The sequence below is a fragment of the Prunus persica genome, chromosome G1, assembly GCF_000346465.2.
Source record: "Prunus persica cultivar Lovell chromosome G1, Prunus_persica_NCBIv2, whole genome shotgun sequence".
NCBI lineage: Eukaryota > Viridiplantae > Streptophyta > Magnoliopsida > Rosales > Rosaceae > Prunus > Prunus persica.
The window spans coordinates 31,864,901-31,881,879 of record NC_034009.1 but is presented as its reverse complement, the minus strand read 5'-3'; the positions used below and the strand labels follow the sequence as shown (position 1 = coordinate 31,881,879).

The following is a 16,979-nucleotide window of genomic DNA, read 5'->3' as shown; positions in this document are numbered from 1 at the left end:
GAAAGGAAGGTAGTTTATATAGGGGCATGGAGTTATGTAGAAAGAAGAAGAAGAAGAAGAAGAAGAAGCATGATCAAAGCAATCTGATTATAACATATATATATCTGGACCAAAAACAAATAATATTATTTGAAGGTCATGGTTTGAGGAACCAACCCCAGCCTTAGATATAGTACTGCTAGCTAGATCACGCACGCAATTTGTGCCTGGAAATAAAATTGGGGAGCAGTGAGCACCCAAAAGAGCCTCTTCATCAGGTTATAGGCTTATAGCTGAGTGCTATGTGCATGATTTATTTTCAAAAACAGGCCTTGCAATTCTATCGCGGCAACATATGGAATAAAAGCAGGTGCGGAGTAAATTAAAGGCACCATGCTTTCGATAAGGCAAGTGTTTCAGTTTCACCATTGGTATGACTTTATGCTCCGCCAATTTCTATGGTCAGCTGGGATATGCATGTTGATTTTATCTTATGTGCCTAGGGAGGGACAAACATAAACGCAAAATTTCTTGCCCAACTACCCTTTCTTTTAGCCAATTAATTAATTTCCAAGCATTTTTTCCCATGCACGAGAGATCCTTGTTTCTTTTTCATTACTTGAATAGGCAATATTATATTCATGGTCTTTGGATTACAAGAATTTTGTTGCCCATGCGCTGTCGGCTACGAGCTTTGTCTTGACTTTGAGCTCCTCCTCCCTTGCAGTCTTCAGTATTTTTATTTTTAGGATTTTTTTTTTTTAATAAAGGATCCTCCTTTGGGTTGTGAGGCCCAAGCCTGATTTGAGTTAGTTGTTTTTAAGTTTTGGGCTTGACTCCCTTGCGTATTTCATAGTGCACTGGACTTTAGTAAGCTACATGTAAGACCCTATTTATTTTTTTATTTTGTTAATCCAAGCAACATTAGAGGAAGAGGTTTTCTCACTCATATTACCAAGGTATCAGGGGATTTGACTATTGGTCTACAAATTAAAGTCCTTTTTCACTGTGCTAGATTGGATTGATGAGAGAAAATAATGGTTGCACAACAAACTTATGTCTATTTCTAAGATTTATAGATATTATTTTGTTGATTTTTTTAAAAGCAAACACATAATTTTTTTTCCCATATAAACCTTCAATTCCACATTTGTAAACATTACCAAAGGTAAAATACCACATATGTTCTATAAATCATAGATGGGGTGTCTAATTATAGATTAATGAAATCACAAAGTCAGTAAGTACTTAGAAAAAGAAAGAAAGATATAGAATAAAGGGAAGTGGTGACTCTACTCAATCTCAAGTCTCAATTACTATTTTTGTACCAAAATAAAAGTTTCAAATATTTTTTTGGTAAATACCACGAGGTATCTTCACACTCGAAGGGTCGAAGGGTGGGATTAATCCTTATTCGGGATTCGGCTTGTTCCTGGCTACAAAGTGCTTTCAAAGGATTTCGAATCCCTGTTATTGAGGCACCAGGTAGCTCGCCAGTTGGAGGTGATAATTTACCAACTTCATCGCAACTTGTGGTTAAAGTTTCAAATATTTATTTAGAAAGAAAAAAAAGACTCCAAAATATTTGTCTAAATAAAATAATAATAAAATAAAAAGAGAGAAAGAAGGAAAGGGATAAGAATTGGAGTTTTATTATTGTCACATGGCACTTGCCCTTACAAACTTCGGCTGTTGAGTTAAACATATGATGCATCAATATATTTATCCATCCATCAGCCTTTTAGATTTTCCTTATTTTAAAGTGACAGCTATAAGTTTGATAGATACCCCAATTTAGGTTTCTCTCTCTCTCTCTCTCTCTCTCTCTCTCTCTTTCTCATTTTTAGGGCTTTCTCTCTCCTCTTTCCTCTCTCCTCTCTCCTCTCTCCTCTTTCCTCTCTCTATCTCATAAGTTTCTCTCTCTTTCTCTCTCAGGTTTCTCTCTCCTCTCTCCTCTCTCCTCTCACCTCTCTCTCTCTCTCTCTCTCTCTCTCTCTCTCTCCAGAAGGGCAAAACCCTAAAGAGCCGTTTACACCCACCTAAGTAAGTTTTCTCTCTCCTCTCTCTTCTCTCACTATCTCTCTCTCTCTTTCTAAAATTTGAATATATGGGTCCTTGTACTATTAACCTGCCATTTACATTCTTGTGCATATTTATATATTTGAAAGCTTCAAAATTATTATGAATTTGTTATTTTTTTCTCCTTATTGTGCACAGATCTCAGATCCCAATTTATCAGATTCGGAAACCCTAATCTGTTATGTTTGCTTTAAGATGGAAATATAGATCTGGGTGTTGGTCTTTTTACTTGGGTTCTGTTTGGTTGCTGAGAAAGTGTAGGAAATGCACAGAAGTTTTGATCCTGGAATCCGCATATTTATTTATTTGGATAGGGAAGGATCTTCATTTTTCAGAAATAAGCCATTAGATGAAAATATTTGCATGCTCATCACAATTGGTCTTTGTTCATTTTAAATTTTTGTTCTTTTGGATCTGAATGAAACATTTAGGAAGGATCGATAGTATTTGTGTTATCCTTCATTTTATCAGCTGCCAACCAAATGCTTGATATTTAATTTAATAGGAAGATCCATTTTTTTTCAGCTGATTTTGTGTTTACATCTGCCTCCTAGGTCCTAATTTTGTGATTTGGTTGAGCTATGCTCTGTTTCTATCTCCCTATCTCTTTTGTTTTTCGTTTCTGTGGCCTCAGAGGGCTATTCGATGGCAACTTTTATTGTTATTCAAAAACTTTCATTAATGGGCCAATTCAAAAGATAACGATGCTTGTTTGTCTGCTCAATCTCTAGCTCTCATGGATGATGATGCATTGAACATGCGCAATTGGGGCTATTATGAGCCGTCTTTTAAAGGCCATCTTGGCCTGCAGCTCATGTCAAGCATGGCAGAGCGCGACACAAAAGCTTTTGTCCCTGGGCGTGATCCCGCAGTCATGGTTAGCTCCAATGGAGCCTTTCATCCTCGGGATTGTGTTGTATCAGATGCTCCTGTTCCACTGAACTATATGAGGGACAGTTGGGTAAACCAGAGAGATAAGTTTCTCAATATGATGCCTGCCAATCCTAACTATGCTGTTCTGCCAGAAACTTCAGGAGCTCACTCCTTGCAGATCTTACAGCCACCTGATTCGTCAAGGGATGAGAGGGTGGCTAGAATAGAAGAGCCAGTTGCCAATAAGGAAGGTGGCCCATCAAAGAAAAGAGGCGGCGGGGGTGCACCAAAAACCCCAAAAGTGAAAAAGCCCAGGAAGCCAAAAGATAATAACAATCCTTCGGTTCCTCGTGTGAAGCCAGCAAAGAAGAGTTTGGATGTTGTGATAAACGGGATTAATATGGATATTTCAGGTATTCCAATTCCCGTCTGCTCATGCACTGGAGCTTCACAACAGTGTTATAGGTGGGGCTGTGGTGGTTGGCAATCTGCTTGTTGCACCACAAACGTATCTATGTACCCTTTGCCAATGAGTACTAAGCGACGTGGGGCGAGGATAGCTGGAAGGAAAATGAGTCAGGGTGCTTTCAAGAAGGTGTTGGAGAAGCTTGCAGCTGAAGGTTATAATTTTGCTAACCCAATTGATCTGAGGGGTCATTGGGCAAGACATGGTACCAACAAGTTCGTCACAATCAGGTAGAGTTGCTATGTTGGTACCATTAATGGGACTTCAGTTGCATTTGGTCTATTTCACCTGTATATATTTCTGTGACCTTTTGCAGAGATCTATCAGATACTTTGTAGTCAATCAATTTTCAGTCATGACGGATGATACTTGTTTCTAAAATTTGGAATTGTTCTTTTGTTTATTTTTCCCTTCGGCTTATGTGATAAGGGCCGAAGTTTCTGGCCACCAGGATTGTGCGGATGAGTTCTCATTTATTGAATTGTTTCTGGAAGTATACAATCTCCGTTTAATCTAATGCTCTCAATATTTTGCACTGAATACTCCTTTACCCATTTCATCTTTTTACTGGAATGCAATGTTACCTTATTCTCCCACAACTTTTAGCAAAACACTTGAACTGATCAAAGGGGAATCTGAGATGATTGCCTATTTTCCCAAGTATTTGACTAGTTCTGTTGTAGTATTCTGTTGTATGTGGATTGCATCTCTGGCGTAGAACTACTAAATTCGATTTAGGATGCTCTATTATTCATGTCATGTCTCTTAGTGTTGTACTGATACAGTGTCGGGCACAGAAGAACCTGGAAACTCTTGTCTATAGGGGCTTGGAGAGGAACATGATGATATATAAGGTGATACTAATGGAGAGGGAAATTAGTGGAGGGCTGTGATATAGGTGTATGCAAGAGAAATAGGGCATTAGGGAAGTGACAAGGTTGAGGAAAGGGTTTTAATACTCTAATTATATGTGGACTTTGCTGTGTGTCTTGCAAATCTTTTACTTTTGTTTCTAACATTGATTGACTGGTGTCTCTGGGAGGAAACTGATAGTTTCAGTTAGAGGTTTAAAGTGAACTTGTTAATGTGATCAAGGACATAGTTGATAGGATAATTAGTTAAGATGATTAAAGGGACACTAGTGAAAATTACACAAGAGCAGGGCTTTTATTAGTTAGGTTAGTTAGTAGTGCATTTGTTATAGATGTGTTGAAAAGAGAAACCTTCAGAATATATAACTTATTACAAATTGTTTGCTGATGGTTAGATGGTCTCAATTGTATAATGCGCAACAAAGAGAGCATGTTGTAATTTGATAGTTGTGTTAGTTTCCCATCAATACTGATATTTATTTCCTAAGCAAACGATGTAACCTACTTCTATATTTAAGAATGTTTCAAAACAAATGAAATGGAAACGAAAGAAATTTTGTTAACTTAAGATGCAAAGTTTTCTCCAGCGATTCTCTCTCTTTTTAATGTCCAGAACCAAAATCTACCCATTATACTTTAAGCTGAATCTGGGGTCAGTGTTGTGATCCAGATGATGGATGCAAAGTTTGTGAAAAATGGTGGTGGTGATTAACAACTTGACAGTTGGTGGAAGGTAAACCGGCGTACTCTTGATAAACCGGCGAACGTATCTGTTGTTTAGACGGGAAAAGTTTAGTGGCCATAACTTGAGCCAAAAGCTTAGGCAAGACGAGACAGCTCAAAGTTATCTCCATACTTTCGTGTTACTAAAAGAGAAAGTGTACATTCCAAAAATCCAAGGGGAGTGGATAATTGTCTCGGAAATGTATTCAGAATATTGGCAAGAGATGAGATGGAGTGAATGCAGTTTAGTATAGTGGGGAAATCTGAAAATGACGCGGGTTTCAAAATAATGCCAAAACTACATGGTGGCCATTTGTTACTTTTGAAGGCAACTTTTAGCAAATTTTTTTTTTTGGTAAACTGGAGGGGATAAACCCCAAACACAACAACAACTAAAAAGAATCAGAACAAACTAATCTCGCTTTCGCTACACCAAGAATATCATCAAGAAGAAGAGAACCAATCCAAGCAGGCAGGAGCTTCGTCAAAATAAAGGATTTTGCCAAACCGTCAGCCACACTATTTCCTTCTCTATAAATATGAAGGAGAGTGCAATTATCAAAATGTTTCATGAGAGCACAGCAGGCATTAATCAGGGAAGCAAAAGGGGTGGTGAGCCAGGCCATCAATATTCTTGACTAGATGGACAACCACAGCAGCATCCATTTCAATAATAAGGCAGGTTATACCTTTAGTCACAGCAAGCTTAAGGCCAAAATATAACCCTAAACTTTTAGCAAATTTTGAGTTACAGAGGACATAAGACTTCCACGATGAGAGAGAAGCTGTCGAGGGCCCAAGACAAGAAAAAAAAAACACTAGTTCATTGAGTCTAATTGTTACAAATTTGTAATGTCTGTCCGATTAAACAATTCTCTGGCAGAGTGATTTCCTGTTGTGTTATGGAAATACATATTATATATGATCTACAGGACTTTGTGTATGTTACCTTACCTGCAGTCTGCAGATAATATATCAATATGATGATTAACTTAAGACTCGAGATAAAACAGAAAAGGAAGAATGGAGAATGCAGAAAAAAGGGTCAGGAAGAAATCAAGTTAGAATTCATCTATTGATAATTAATTAATAAGTAAGAGGCCCAAGGGGGAGGATATAAGATCCACAAAAATTGGGAGAGATTGAGCTGCAGGTATTGACAAGGCTGCTGCTGGGGAACAAGGGAATGAAACTTTTCAATATTAATCCAACAACAACAAATCGTCAGAAACTAATCAAATCTGGAAGAACTTGGTTATGTGCAGGTGCATTATAAGGTATCATCATATTTGAAGAGGCTGCAGCAAAAGGGTTTCTGTATTGTGCACCCACAGCACTACTCGGCGTACTTGTTGTAATAGTGATATTGCCGCTCACATCAGAGAAACCAGTCGTATCTACGCTGACCCAGCTGATCAAATCTTCTTCAAACACCTCCCATTTGTCTGTGATGATTGTCTGGAAGGCCCTCTTTGATGCCGTTTGCTGCTGATCATAAACCAGTATTTTATTTCTACCCCTGCTGCTTTCTCTTTGTCTCATCATCACAATGGCCTTGTCCTCCTCCTCCTCCTCCTGTGCATGATCGACAACACCATTTTTCACGTCTCTGTTTTCGTTTCTCACTGAAGCTTCATTGATTATCCGTTGGAGGTCTCTAATATCTTCTTCCGGAATCTGCTCAACTTTAGGACAATCCGTGGCGCTGAGGATGCCCAATTCCGTGCAAAATTCAAGGTACAAGGAGAGATCCTCTCCTTGAACTGCTGCCTTCTGAACAACCCCAAGCGCTAGCTGTGCCTGTTGCTTGCCAGGAGCCGCGTATATCTTCAAAAGCGTTCGGGCGATCCCTTTGCAAACCCTGCTATACACGTCGAAGATCTCTGTGAGCAAACAAATCATGGCTTCGGAAATGAGATAAACCTTGTTGTTGGTGGTGGTGTTGCTGTTGTTGTTGTTATGAGTGCTGATCGTCAAGTTCAGCTCTGGTTTGATCTGAAGAAGGATGTCAAGCAAAGATTGCCACTTTTGCAATCTCCCGAGCTCTTCCAACAATGCAGGCTCCTCCTGATCGCCCTTGTTCTTCTTGATCACCAACGTACTAAAAAAGGCGGATCTTTGGTCCAAATATGTAAAATAGGCGCGAACCAGGGGATCACAAGCCCATATTTTGGCGGACTTGGAATGGCCGTCGGAGAAATTGGAGAGATCAAAAGGCAGCCTGCCAATCTTCTGAACGGATGGGATTTTGCAACAGAAAACGCCGTGCATGAGCATGAGGCCTTTGAGAGCGACAACCCAAGAGCGAGTCTTGGCCATGCGGGTAGAGAGAGCCCAAAGGAGGGGCTTGAGGTAGAGAGGAGATGTGCGAACCCATTGGTAGACTCTATGGAAGTTCTTGTAATCGACGTGGGTTTCGTCGTGGCTGGTGGCCTTGATGATGATGGCCTCGAGATCCGGGTTCCGGTACGAGGTCCGTCTGGAGATGCTGGCCACCCATATGCTGTTCCGGTCTTTGATAAGCCCGGCAGCCTTTTTCCAGAGTTTCATTTTCATTTCTCTCTCTCTCTCTCTCTCTCTCTCTCTCTCTCTCTCTCTCTCTGTGTTTTTGCCTACTCTATTCTAAATGGTCGGTTCCCGGCAGATTCTCAAGCAAATCAATCCCCTATTTTAGCTCTCTCTCTCTCTCTCTCTCTCTCTCTCTCTCTCTCCTCTGCTTCAATTGTGTCTTTGTGTGTGTCCTTTCTTACATTGTTTTAGTTTTTTCTTCTTCTTTTAATTTTCCCTATTTTAGCTATAATTGGGTGCACGTACGTACGTGTGCGTAAATTAGAAATGAAAATCTTTTTTGAGTGATTTTCCTAAAAAGAAATGAGTGATGGAATCTCAAGAACAGAAGAGCACCAAGGCTGTAGCAGCTGTTATTGGGACCAGAATAAGAAACATCCAGAAATTCTTTTTACTGATGCGTTGTTGGATTGGACTTGTTCAAAGGTTGGTTATGCTTCCTTGGTGGCTGCCTCTATCTCTCTATGTCTATGACCGTGAAGAAGCTCCTTAAATTAAAAGGGCTAACGCGCTTTTATTTTATTTGTAGCCAAGGAAAGGACATTTACAGCACAGGCCACTGAGGGAGATATGATGATAATTATAAATTATAATAAAGTTAAACGGAGGGGAGGAGGGCAGTGGATGAGGTTCAGGATCGATAGACAATTCATATATAATCCCTAAATTAAAAAGAAAATAAATGAGGTGAGCTTTGACCCTCGACTCAATTCCAAGCCCCCTGTTTTTTTCAGCCTGCAGAAAATTTTAATGTATAGTCGCTGATCCAGCTTAATAAAGCATTGGGCTTACTTTCGGCCCAAATTTGAGGCAAAGGCTCAAATCCTATTTGTTGTTTTGGGTAAAGTGAGAGGATGTAGAAGCCCAAATATTATGGCTAATTGGAGCTCCCTTCAAGAAAAATGATTAATTGAAGAGAAGAGGTGATGAAGTTGACAGGATTAAGTAAAGAAAAAAATTCATGAAGTTGGTCATTACTGCTAAGCTAATTCATATTTCAAATTCAGAAATTGTGACAACTTATGGTATCAAGAAACATGTAGTACTATTACTAACATGCATAGTACATAAGACAGTGACAGTCACAGAACAGAAGTAGATGAGACAACAAAATCTTGAAATTATGAGATTGTGAGTCAGCGAGGGAGCAAATTGCTTTTTTGTTTCTTTTAGAAAACAAGCAAATTGCAATTTTTTGCAATTTGCAATTTGCATCGAAATGAATGAACAAATGAAGCGGCTAACTAGCCAGCTACTAGTAAATTTCTTAAAGTGTGCATCTCGTGCTTTCTACCCCTGAGTCTCTGTGTGTGAATGTGTTTGCTTTCTGCTCGTATAGTACATGGATCTTGGCAAATAAAGCAACATGGCTCATCTTTCTCTCTCTCTCTCTCTCTCTCTCTCTCTCATACGTTTCCACTGCTCATGTTCTGCAAACCCATGAAAAGCACAAAGTAGGAGATTGTAAGTTTTTTTAATTTAAAAAAAAAGAAAGAAAAAGGATTTAACTAAGCAGAGTGAAAGAGAGAGAGAAAGAACGTACTGTTGCTTTAAAGCAACAAAGTGAAAGAGAGAGAGAAAGAGCAGCAATTAAGGGGAAGGGGAGAGGGGAGGGCCCAAACCACCCCCAATAAAGAAACGAAAAGAAAAGGGTTAAAATAAAGTTAGGACGTTGAGGAAATCCAAAAAGACGAAAATGGTGGGAATCTTTCTTTCTACTGTGCAAACCATCCCACACCGCCACCTCTCTCTCTCTCTCCCCCTACAATACAAGGCTACTTACTACTCCTACTCCTACTTTTCATTCCCTCAGCTCTCTTTTCTATCTTTCCCTTCTCTCTCTCTCTCTCTCTCTCTCTCTCTCTCTCTCTCACACACACACACACAAAATTTCTCTGCCTCTTTCTGGCATATGCAACAACAACAACACTACTATGAACAACATCTCTATGGGATTTTCATGTGGGGATGATTTTGTAAGTACCCTCGCTTTATCTCTCTCTCTCTCTCTCTCTCTCTCTCTCTCTCTCTCTTCGAAAGATTTCCATTCCGTACACTGTGAATAATGTATTTGGTGTGTGAGTGTGCCTGTTTGTGGGGTACATTCATTAATCTTGTTATTTAATTTGATTTAATCTTGTTCCATTTAATTAGGAAGGAGAGGAAAGTGAAGTTGCTCTTTTAGATGAAACGAGGGAGAAGCAGCAACACAGCAGCTGGGGGTGTGGTATGGAAGCTCCTCATAATCATGTGCAGCTTGAAGTCGACTTCCAGTTCTGGCCAGTAGAACATCCTTTGGAGCCACCCGATGAAGATCGCCCTGTCAAATGCCCCATGCCCGACTCTTCTGTTATCAATGTGAGCAAGTTTCATTATTCATTTATTTCACCTTACATACACATATTTGCTTAAACCAGAGAATGTTTCAAATGTATAGTGGCACATGCAGCATCAAATGTTCATCTTATATATATATATATATATTATATGTACAATTTTTTGATGGAAGTTTTCTCATACTTGTTTTTCCATATATTTTTCGTTTAGTTAGTGTAGATCTTGATGTAAGAAAATAAGCACCCTAATAAGCTTTTGAATTGCATGTATATATAAATAACATATGTAAGCAGCATTGCATTTCAACATTTTGTAGGAAATTTGCAAGGAAATTTGTTATTTTGTTGTCCCAATATGAGATATAGGTCGATCTTACGAGTATGTTATGATATACTGATGAACTACATGCATGGAATTTGTACAAAAATTCTGAGGCATATATGTAACCCTTGGTAGTGTTACATATGCAGATTGATATTGTCTCATGTAAAATGCATTTACAGGATGGAGGAAGGCAGGAGAAAAGGTCGTCAGAGAGCAGCGCCATGCGTAAGAGAACAGAAGTATCATCTGCTGCTGCAGCAACTTATAGCAAACCAAGAACGGATCAGATGGTGGTGGCAGTGGCAGAGCCGCCTCCAGCTGTTCGAGCAGTGCGTAAGAGGCATCACAACACTCTCACCCGCGGCGACCATATGATATCACCGCTAAGGCGAATGCCACCCATTCCTTCTCTCCCAACCCAGAGCATTACCATCTTTCAAATGCTTCAGCAGTTAGACAAGTTCGAGTCTTGATTGACAACCTATTATTGATTATTGATTACTGGGTGATGAGAAAATGGTCCTGAATCTTGATCACATATATTGTAGCTGATATAGAAAGCTGAAATGTAGCATGGACCTTTTCTACTTTCATTGGCGTATGTTCAGATTCTATTTCTTGTTACCTAGGCAATTACACTAAGCATTTGCTTCACCTGGACCTCTACTCAGTAAGTCCCTATGGCAATGTCAACACAAGCAGAAAAACTTTCTTGTAACGGAGATAGTATTGTTTTGCTATCCCCCAGCCAATAATGCAATGACACATGAAAAAATTATCCCGCTTGTCATTGCGCTATTGGCCGGGGTTGCAAAAAGTATTATACCCGTTGCATGAAAGTCTCTCTCCAACACAAGGCACATCAGAGAATGCAAAAAATTGGAAACATGTACAGAACCGGAACTTAAAGCAATAACAAATAAAAGCTATATTCAAACCACGCATTCCTATGCCGCCAATCAAGAACAAAAAGACCTTTTAAGCTGTCCAACAGAGCCTCAGGAAAAAGCACCGCCCCCCTAATTGAAGGACGAATTAGCATAAACAATGGTCAGTTTCTTCTGTGTCATTAAAGAACGCATCCTTTGATTCACGGCATATATAAAGTCATTTTAATATCAAGCTTTATATTTGTGCAGTTCTAAAACCAGCTAATCCAAATCAGGAAAAGCAAAATATATTGAGCAACTGTAATCTCATAATTGGCAGTTAACAAAAAGCATGTTGATTCTCCAATACAGGGGAGGAAAAAAGAGCATGTTCACCACCTTGTATGGATCGCTGTCCGTAAAGATCATGAATTCACCCTCTGACATTACCCAGAACGAACAGAGGCAAGGTTAACCACATTCTTCTTTCCTTTATCTAGCTGTCCCTTTTCCACACTCACCGTACAATTATCAGCCGTGGCATTAGGTGGACAAGGAGATAATTGCAATTTGACTATTATACCTGTGCAGTACATTTGGATTGACTTTCGCGTCCCAATTTCTAAATCAACTTTCATTCAAAAAGAGAAATACAAAGGGCAACTCCCATGCCGAGTATCAATGCAGTTAATTGGAATGCCGTGCTTTTCAATGATGAGCTGCCATTGTTGTTCATTTCTGCAAGCACTCCAGCAACAGCAATGTATATAAATCCACCAGCTGTAAATCCCTGAAAACAGATTCAACAAATTAAAATATATTTACTTGAGATCATGAAAACCAAATGTTCAAACAACCCATTCTTGGGCTAGATTCTTGTCACCTCAATCAAAGATGACTGTCCTGGATTCTTGCCCAGAAGCAGAGCCTGCATCAATAGCAACAGATTAATCTCTTTTTTCAATCACTGAAGATACTAATTAAAATGGAATAACCCTACTGCAGAGATAATAATCTACCATTGCGGTTCCAACTAGTGCCACAAGTGCTGAGAGAAAGTTGAAAAACAGAGCTTTGGAGACAGTGAAACCAGACCTTACAAGAATACCAAAATCACCAACCTGAAACAAAGGTAAATCACGCTATAATATTAGCCAGCCCACCATAATATGAGCCCTAATCCTACTAATACACTTTTTCAGCAACATATTGGGGGGACCAGGGAGGAGAGGACACTTTGCATCATGGGGATTACATGCTTAGCGCAAGATAATATGCTCATTACTGCCAATCCAAAGATCACCAAACTTCTACCAAAAAAGATGCCACCCATACTCCTATAGCGAAATTCAGACTTGAGAGAAACTTAAAAGTCAGTAACAAATAACATTGCTGAATTAACTCCTAAAGGAACGCACTCTCTTACTAGACAAAGACAACATTTCCTGCATGAAAAGGGCTTATGTTTATTTTCCATAACATAATTGATTACCATGTCTCGATACAGTATAAACACTGCCTCTTTGATGCCCTTGTATTAAATGAACAAAAAAGAGCTCAAACCTCTTGAGGAATCTCGTGCGCAAGCAAGAATAGAGTTCTAGACCACCCACCGACAGATCCATGAAGCAGAAAAGCACTTCCTAAAGCCATCCCATCCGTAAAATTGTGCTGCAGTGGCAACAAATCTTTCAATAAGACGATAAGGTTTATCATGAACCACGTTTTGTTTAAAATACAAGCTTGATTGCAAATAAGAAGAAAAACATACAACACCATCAGAGAAGAGATTGAGATAACCAAACACAAGATTTGATGGTGATCGAGTAGGTTCTCCATCTGAGGACTTAGCATCACGGTTGGAGTCATCTGCAGCAGCTACGTCTTGTTTATCACCAGTCGTAATGTTTCTCTGCAGGATGGAAATATGCCAATACTTCAATTGAAGTCGAGTATTAAACTTTATTAACCAAATTAGATTGGGCACAGAATTCAGATATTTCTTTATTTTTATTATCCAACACAAAGCCTATTCAGATACTTCTGTACAAGATGCATATGAACGAAGGTGGAACACAAAATTTATGAAGTTGGAAGCTAAATCAATATGCGAACTAACTCACCTTACGAATATGAGAGTCATGTCGATTATTTTCCATCAAAGAATCATTTGAAACTTCAGCTGCCGCCTCTTCTTCAGATGACATCTTCAGCTTCCTTCCATCTTTTCCACTGGAAGATTCTGACTGCAAGTCATCATGAGAATCATTATCATCTTTCAATTTCTTGTTGGTCTTATGATGATGGTGATGATGACCATGACTCCATGCACTACTTCCTCCAGAGTTTTCCTCAACATACCTCACCAACTTTTCTACCAGAAGAAATAATACAATTCCCGCTGCAACAACAAATATGGTAATAAGGCATTGAATAGTGTCCAAAGAAAACTTTTTCCATGTCTTCTGTTTTTTTTTTCACAGGTTAAAAAAAAAGGCAGCAAACTAGACAAAAAATTTCCTTCATTTTCTAGCAGGGGTAGAGATTTTGATGGAAATTCTACAAAGACAAAAGTATCAAATAAACCAGAAACAGAAATTTATAGAATACATGCCAACTCAATTTTTAAAACTGAATTAATAAGTTGAACCAATTAAGAATCATATAAAACCCAGTATAGAAATCACCAGCTGTCTCCTTTATTCTTTTTTTTCTTTCACCTTCTATGTTAGTATGGGAATGCAGACCAGTTTCAAATATCATGTCAGAAAGCACTACTATATAGCAGACACATGCGCACAAAGAATCATGAATATGCCCACAGACGCATAGGTAAGCACATCTGTGCGCTGACAGACATGTATTCATGCAGACACACAGAGAAGCATGGTTAAGACAGTACTAACCCAGGATGGATAATCCTACAGAAAGATCTTTCAAAGAATGTGAATGTGAATGCTCATGTCCAATATGATCATGATGGGAATGGCCTACATGGTCGTCATGTGAGCTGGAGTGTCCTCCACCTGCAACAAATATTAGATTCAGGGTAACGGACAATTAAAATATAAAAATTAATGTAATATTGGATTAATGACAAACCAAAAGCATGTGGTAATTGATGAAGGAAAGCATCCCCTAACATAGCTCCAGCCTGCAAATGAAATTCAAATTCCATTATCAAATTCCCATTCCCATTTCATTTAGCAATCTACATTTTAGGCAACTTAGACAGCAATCAGGCCAGGAATTGACTTCAAGATTCTATGCTATGTTCAGACCTAGGTAAAACAGTGAACGAACTTCCAAAAACCACCAATATATGTACTCAGTTACTTCAATGCAAGAGCTAACGCAATGGTCAAGTTCTATATAATTATAGAGAAATACTTCACAAAGCCTAAATTTCTGATTTTGAATTGCTGACAATCTTAGCACAGATAACAACACCCAATTAAACATTATGCAGATATGAAGAAAGAAATATCACTTGAACCTTCAAAAGTAGAACTATAAAGATCAACAGGAAAATATCGAAAATTTGAAATAGAAAGTTGTGCAAATCTGAATGTGACTCATAATTTAAAGTTCGGACAGAAACACTAGTAAAGAAAAGAAGAGATAAGCAGGAGAAGCAGTAAGTAACTTGGAGTAGACGTATTAAATAGGTACTCAAGAGATGTAAACCATATCAAATTTGACTAATTCTATTAAATAAACAGGGCTGAAGAATCTGACCCCAAATAAAGCCAACGAATCAACAACTGCCTTGGATGGTTTCCCCTGTACTGCAATAATGCAATAAATTCAGTGTTGGTCATTGGGACAGGCTTCTTGAAGCAAAATGTATCACTTAATTAGAGAAAAGTCAATGCTGAAGTCAATAAGAATTTATAAGTAACACATAAGTCACTTACCGAATATTACTGGCAAGATAATCAGGCAAATAAGGGAAGCCATACTCACCAAAAGCGAGCAGCCCAAGGAATGAAACCAGAGACCTACAAAAATAAATAAGAAATAAGAATAAGCTTTCAGGCTCACACATTTGAAATCAGTTCCTTTGGTGTGACACAATACATAAGAAAGAACTGAAGCAAGTATTATGGTTATGAGTAATGCTAGGAAGACCACATTGTGTACCACCGCTCTAATGGAGGTAGAGTCCACCTATCCAATGGAACCTACTTCTATTAGAGAGGTGGTACACAGACAAAATCAAGAGCTCTCTCTGTGCTCTATGCTGGTTACATTTTGGTCCATGTTAATAATGGACTCTTACTCCCTTGGGAAATTTGTCACCATCTCATCCTCTATCCTCCAATGTGCATGTAACCGAAAATTTGCTGTACTCACCAAATGGCTTCTTCAAAATTTTCAATTTGTTTCATGCACTTTCTTAGCAATCAAGCAGTAGTGTAATGCAAAAACAATCAAGTGCTTCCACACATTATACAAGTTTCTGAACAAGACCCAGAAAATAAAAACAAAATAAAAATTCACCGTAAATATAAGTCCATCTAACGTAATTAAAAATGAAAAGAAATACCGGTAACTGAGAGCTGCAAAGCACCAAAATGCTCGTGATCATGACCATGATCCTGGCCATGTTGATCAAATCCAAATCCGTACAATTTCATATCCTCCTCCTCAGCCAATTCCTCAGGAAGCTTTGACCCCAACAAGCTCTCCCCGTGGTGGTCGTGGTCGTGGTCATGGTCATGCCCATGATCGCAGTGGTGGTGGTGGTGAGGAGACTCGTGAGCCGCCGATGCACAAGACCCAGAAGCAAATCTCAGATCCAAACAGAGCCCAAGAACCAAAGCAACAACCAAGACCGTACCTTTCGTACAAAACGCCATTTTCTGAGAAAACCCAGTTGTCGGTTAAGGTCGGTTTTATTGTACCTATCAAAATTTAAGGTCGCCGTTAAAGACTGTGGGGTTTAAGGAGCTGTTTGGGCGGAGAGTGGAGACTAAGTAGGACGGCGTTTGCAGGTTCCTTCGATGGTGATAAAACAAACAGCAGCAAAGAAAAGCACGATTATGCCGATTATAATACCGAATGTCACCACATCCATTCCGCTCTTTTATTTCTTTTTCTTCTTTTTGGCCTTTTTTTTTTCTTTTTCTATTTTCCGTTTTTGTTCTCTCGGAGTCCCAAAAGAAGGTTCTGACAGCCCACTGTCCTTTCTCTCTCACTCGCTCCCCTCGGGAAAGTCTCTCTTTCTTTTACACGCACTCTCTACTCTCTGCCGTCTGCTACTCTACTAGATTGGCCGCTAAGCAAGTCCACAACTTACTGTGATTATTTCGTTTCAGTTTTTAGTGTGCTACAGTAGGCAAGTAATTCTCAGAAACGAATCTCTCCATTTTTTGCCCTTTTGTCTTTTAACACAACTTGTGAGTTGCTGGATGGTGTTTGATTTGGTTGAATTACATTCATAAAAAGATAAACAAGTTAACAATTTCCTAACTCAAACCTAGTAAGCTGGGAAGCACTAACCCCTATGAATAAAGTAATTGAAAATTACATATAATTTTAAAATGACGAAATTTAAATTTTTGGCAATTAAAAATTTCAGTGTTTGGATTTATATATGTCAAATTTTATAAATGACAGAATTTTATAAATAGCACTATAAAAATTATGAAATGACACCTATAATGATAGAAATTAAACTCGGAAATTTGATGCCTCAATTTCCACTGTTTTGTCCTCGCTTCATTTAATTCATTTCATGCTTAAGTTGCCAAACAAGAGAATTGTCAATTTCTCCTCTTAAATTCCTAATTTTTAGCTAAATTTTGAATTATTTTCCCTCATCCAAACAAAAGGATAAATGACATGATTCAAAGGTTGTACGAGATCCTATATCCTACCCTACCA

At 38.7% G+C, this 16,979-nt stretch overlaps 4 protein-coding genes across 5 annotated transcripts; 2 read left to right on the top strand and 2 right to left on the bottom strand.

Moving 5' to 3' along the window:
• Positions 1,723 to 3,937, top strand: LOC18791232 (protein BASIC PENTACYSTEINE2). Its single transcript, XM_007222295.2, has 2 exons — positions 1,723 to 2,022; positions 2,790 to 3,937. The coding sequence occupies exon 2, from the start codon at positions 2,795 to 2,797 to the stop codon at positions 3,629 to 3,631; it is 837 nt and encodes a 278-aa protein (XP_007222357.1). The 5' UTR covers positions 1,723 to 2,022; positions 2,790 to 2,794; the 3' UTR covers positions 3,632 to 3,937.
• LOC18791160 (putative clathrin assembly protein At1g25240) lies at positions 5,797 to 7,980 on the bottom strand. Its single transcript, XM_020563308.1, has one exon. The coding sequence runs from the start codon at positions 7,546 to 7,548 to the stop codon at positions 6,217 to 6,219; it is 1,332 nt and encodes a 443-aa protein (XP_020418897.1). The 5' UTR covers positions 7,549 to 7,980; the 3' UTR covers positions 5,797 to 6,216.
• On the top strand, positions 8,845 to 10,875 carry LOC18789221. 2 transcript variants are annotated; one of them, XM_020554007.1, is made up of 3 exons: positions 8,845 to 9,536; positions 9,715 to 9,918; positions 10,368 to 10,875. In XM_020554007.1, exons 1-3 carry the CDS (start codon positions 9,495 to 9,497, stop codon positions 10,692 to 10,694), a joined length of 573 nt encoding a protein of 190 aa, XP_020409596.1. In that variant the 5' UTR covers positions 8,845 to 9,494; the 3' UTR covers positions 10,695 to 10,875. The 2 variants fall into 2 exon arrangements, with proteins under 2 accessions (XP_020409596.1, XP_007224755.2); XM_007224693.2 differs by having other exon boundaries at positions 8,853 to 9,536; positions 10,401 to 10,875.
• On the bottom strand, positions 11,286 to 16,469 carry LOC18788570 (IAA-alanine resistance protein 1). Its single transcript, XM_007222679.2, has 11 exons — positions 15,640 to 16,469; positions 15,008 to 15,091; positions 14,829 to 14,878; positions 14,193 to 14,244; positions 13,997 to 14,116; positions 13,214 to 13,491; positions 12,862 to 13,002; positions 12,654 to 12,761; positions 12,110 to 12,211; positions 11,974 to 12,018; positions 11,286 to 11,880 (listed from the first exon to the last, which is right to left on the bottom strand). The coding sequence occupies exons 1-11, from the start codon at positions 15,950 to 15,952 to the stop codon at positions 11,725 to 11,727; spliced, it is 1,449 nt and encodes a 482-aa protein (XP_007222741.1). The 5' UTR covers positions 15,953 to 16,469; the 3' UTR covers positions 11,286 to 11,724.

Coding starts and splice junctions, on each gene's coding strand:
- LOC18789221 (XM_020554007.1), top strand. CDS start 9,495: ATGAACAACATCTCTATGGGATTTTCATGTGGGGATGATTTT. Junction 9,537..9,714: donor TTTCATGTGGGGATGATTTT/GTAAGTACCCTC, acceptor CCATTTAATTAG/GAAGGAGAGGAAAGTGAAGT. Junction 9,919..10,367: donor CCGACTCTTCTGTTATCAAT/GTGAGCAAGTTT, acceptor TTACATATGCAG/ATTGATATTGTCTCATGTAA.
- LOC18791160 (XM_020563308.1), bottom strand. CDS start 7,548: ATGAAAATGAAACTCTGGAAAAAGGCTGCCGGGCTTATCAAAGACCGG.
- LOC18791232 (XM_007222295.2), top strand. CDS start 2,795: ATGGATGATGATGCATTGAACATGCGCAATTGGGGCTATTATGAGCCG.
- LOC18788570 (XM_007222679.2), bottom strand. CDS start 15,952: ATGGCGTTTTGTACGAAAGGTACGGTCTTGGTTGTTGCTTTGGTTCTT. Junction 14,245..14,828: donor ATTCGTTGGCTTTATTTGGG/GTCAGATTCTTC, acceptor TTTCATTTGCAG/GCTGGAGCTATGTTAGGGGA. Junction 12,212..12,653: donor CGCACGAGATTCCTCAAGAG/GTTTGAGCTCTT, acceptor CCTTTGTTTCAG/GTTGGTGATTTTGGTATTCT.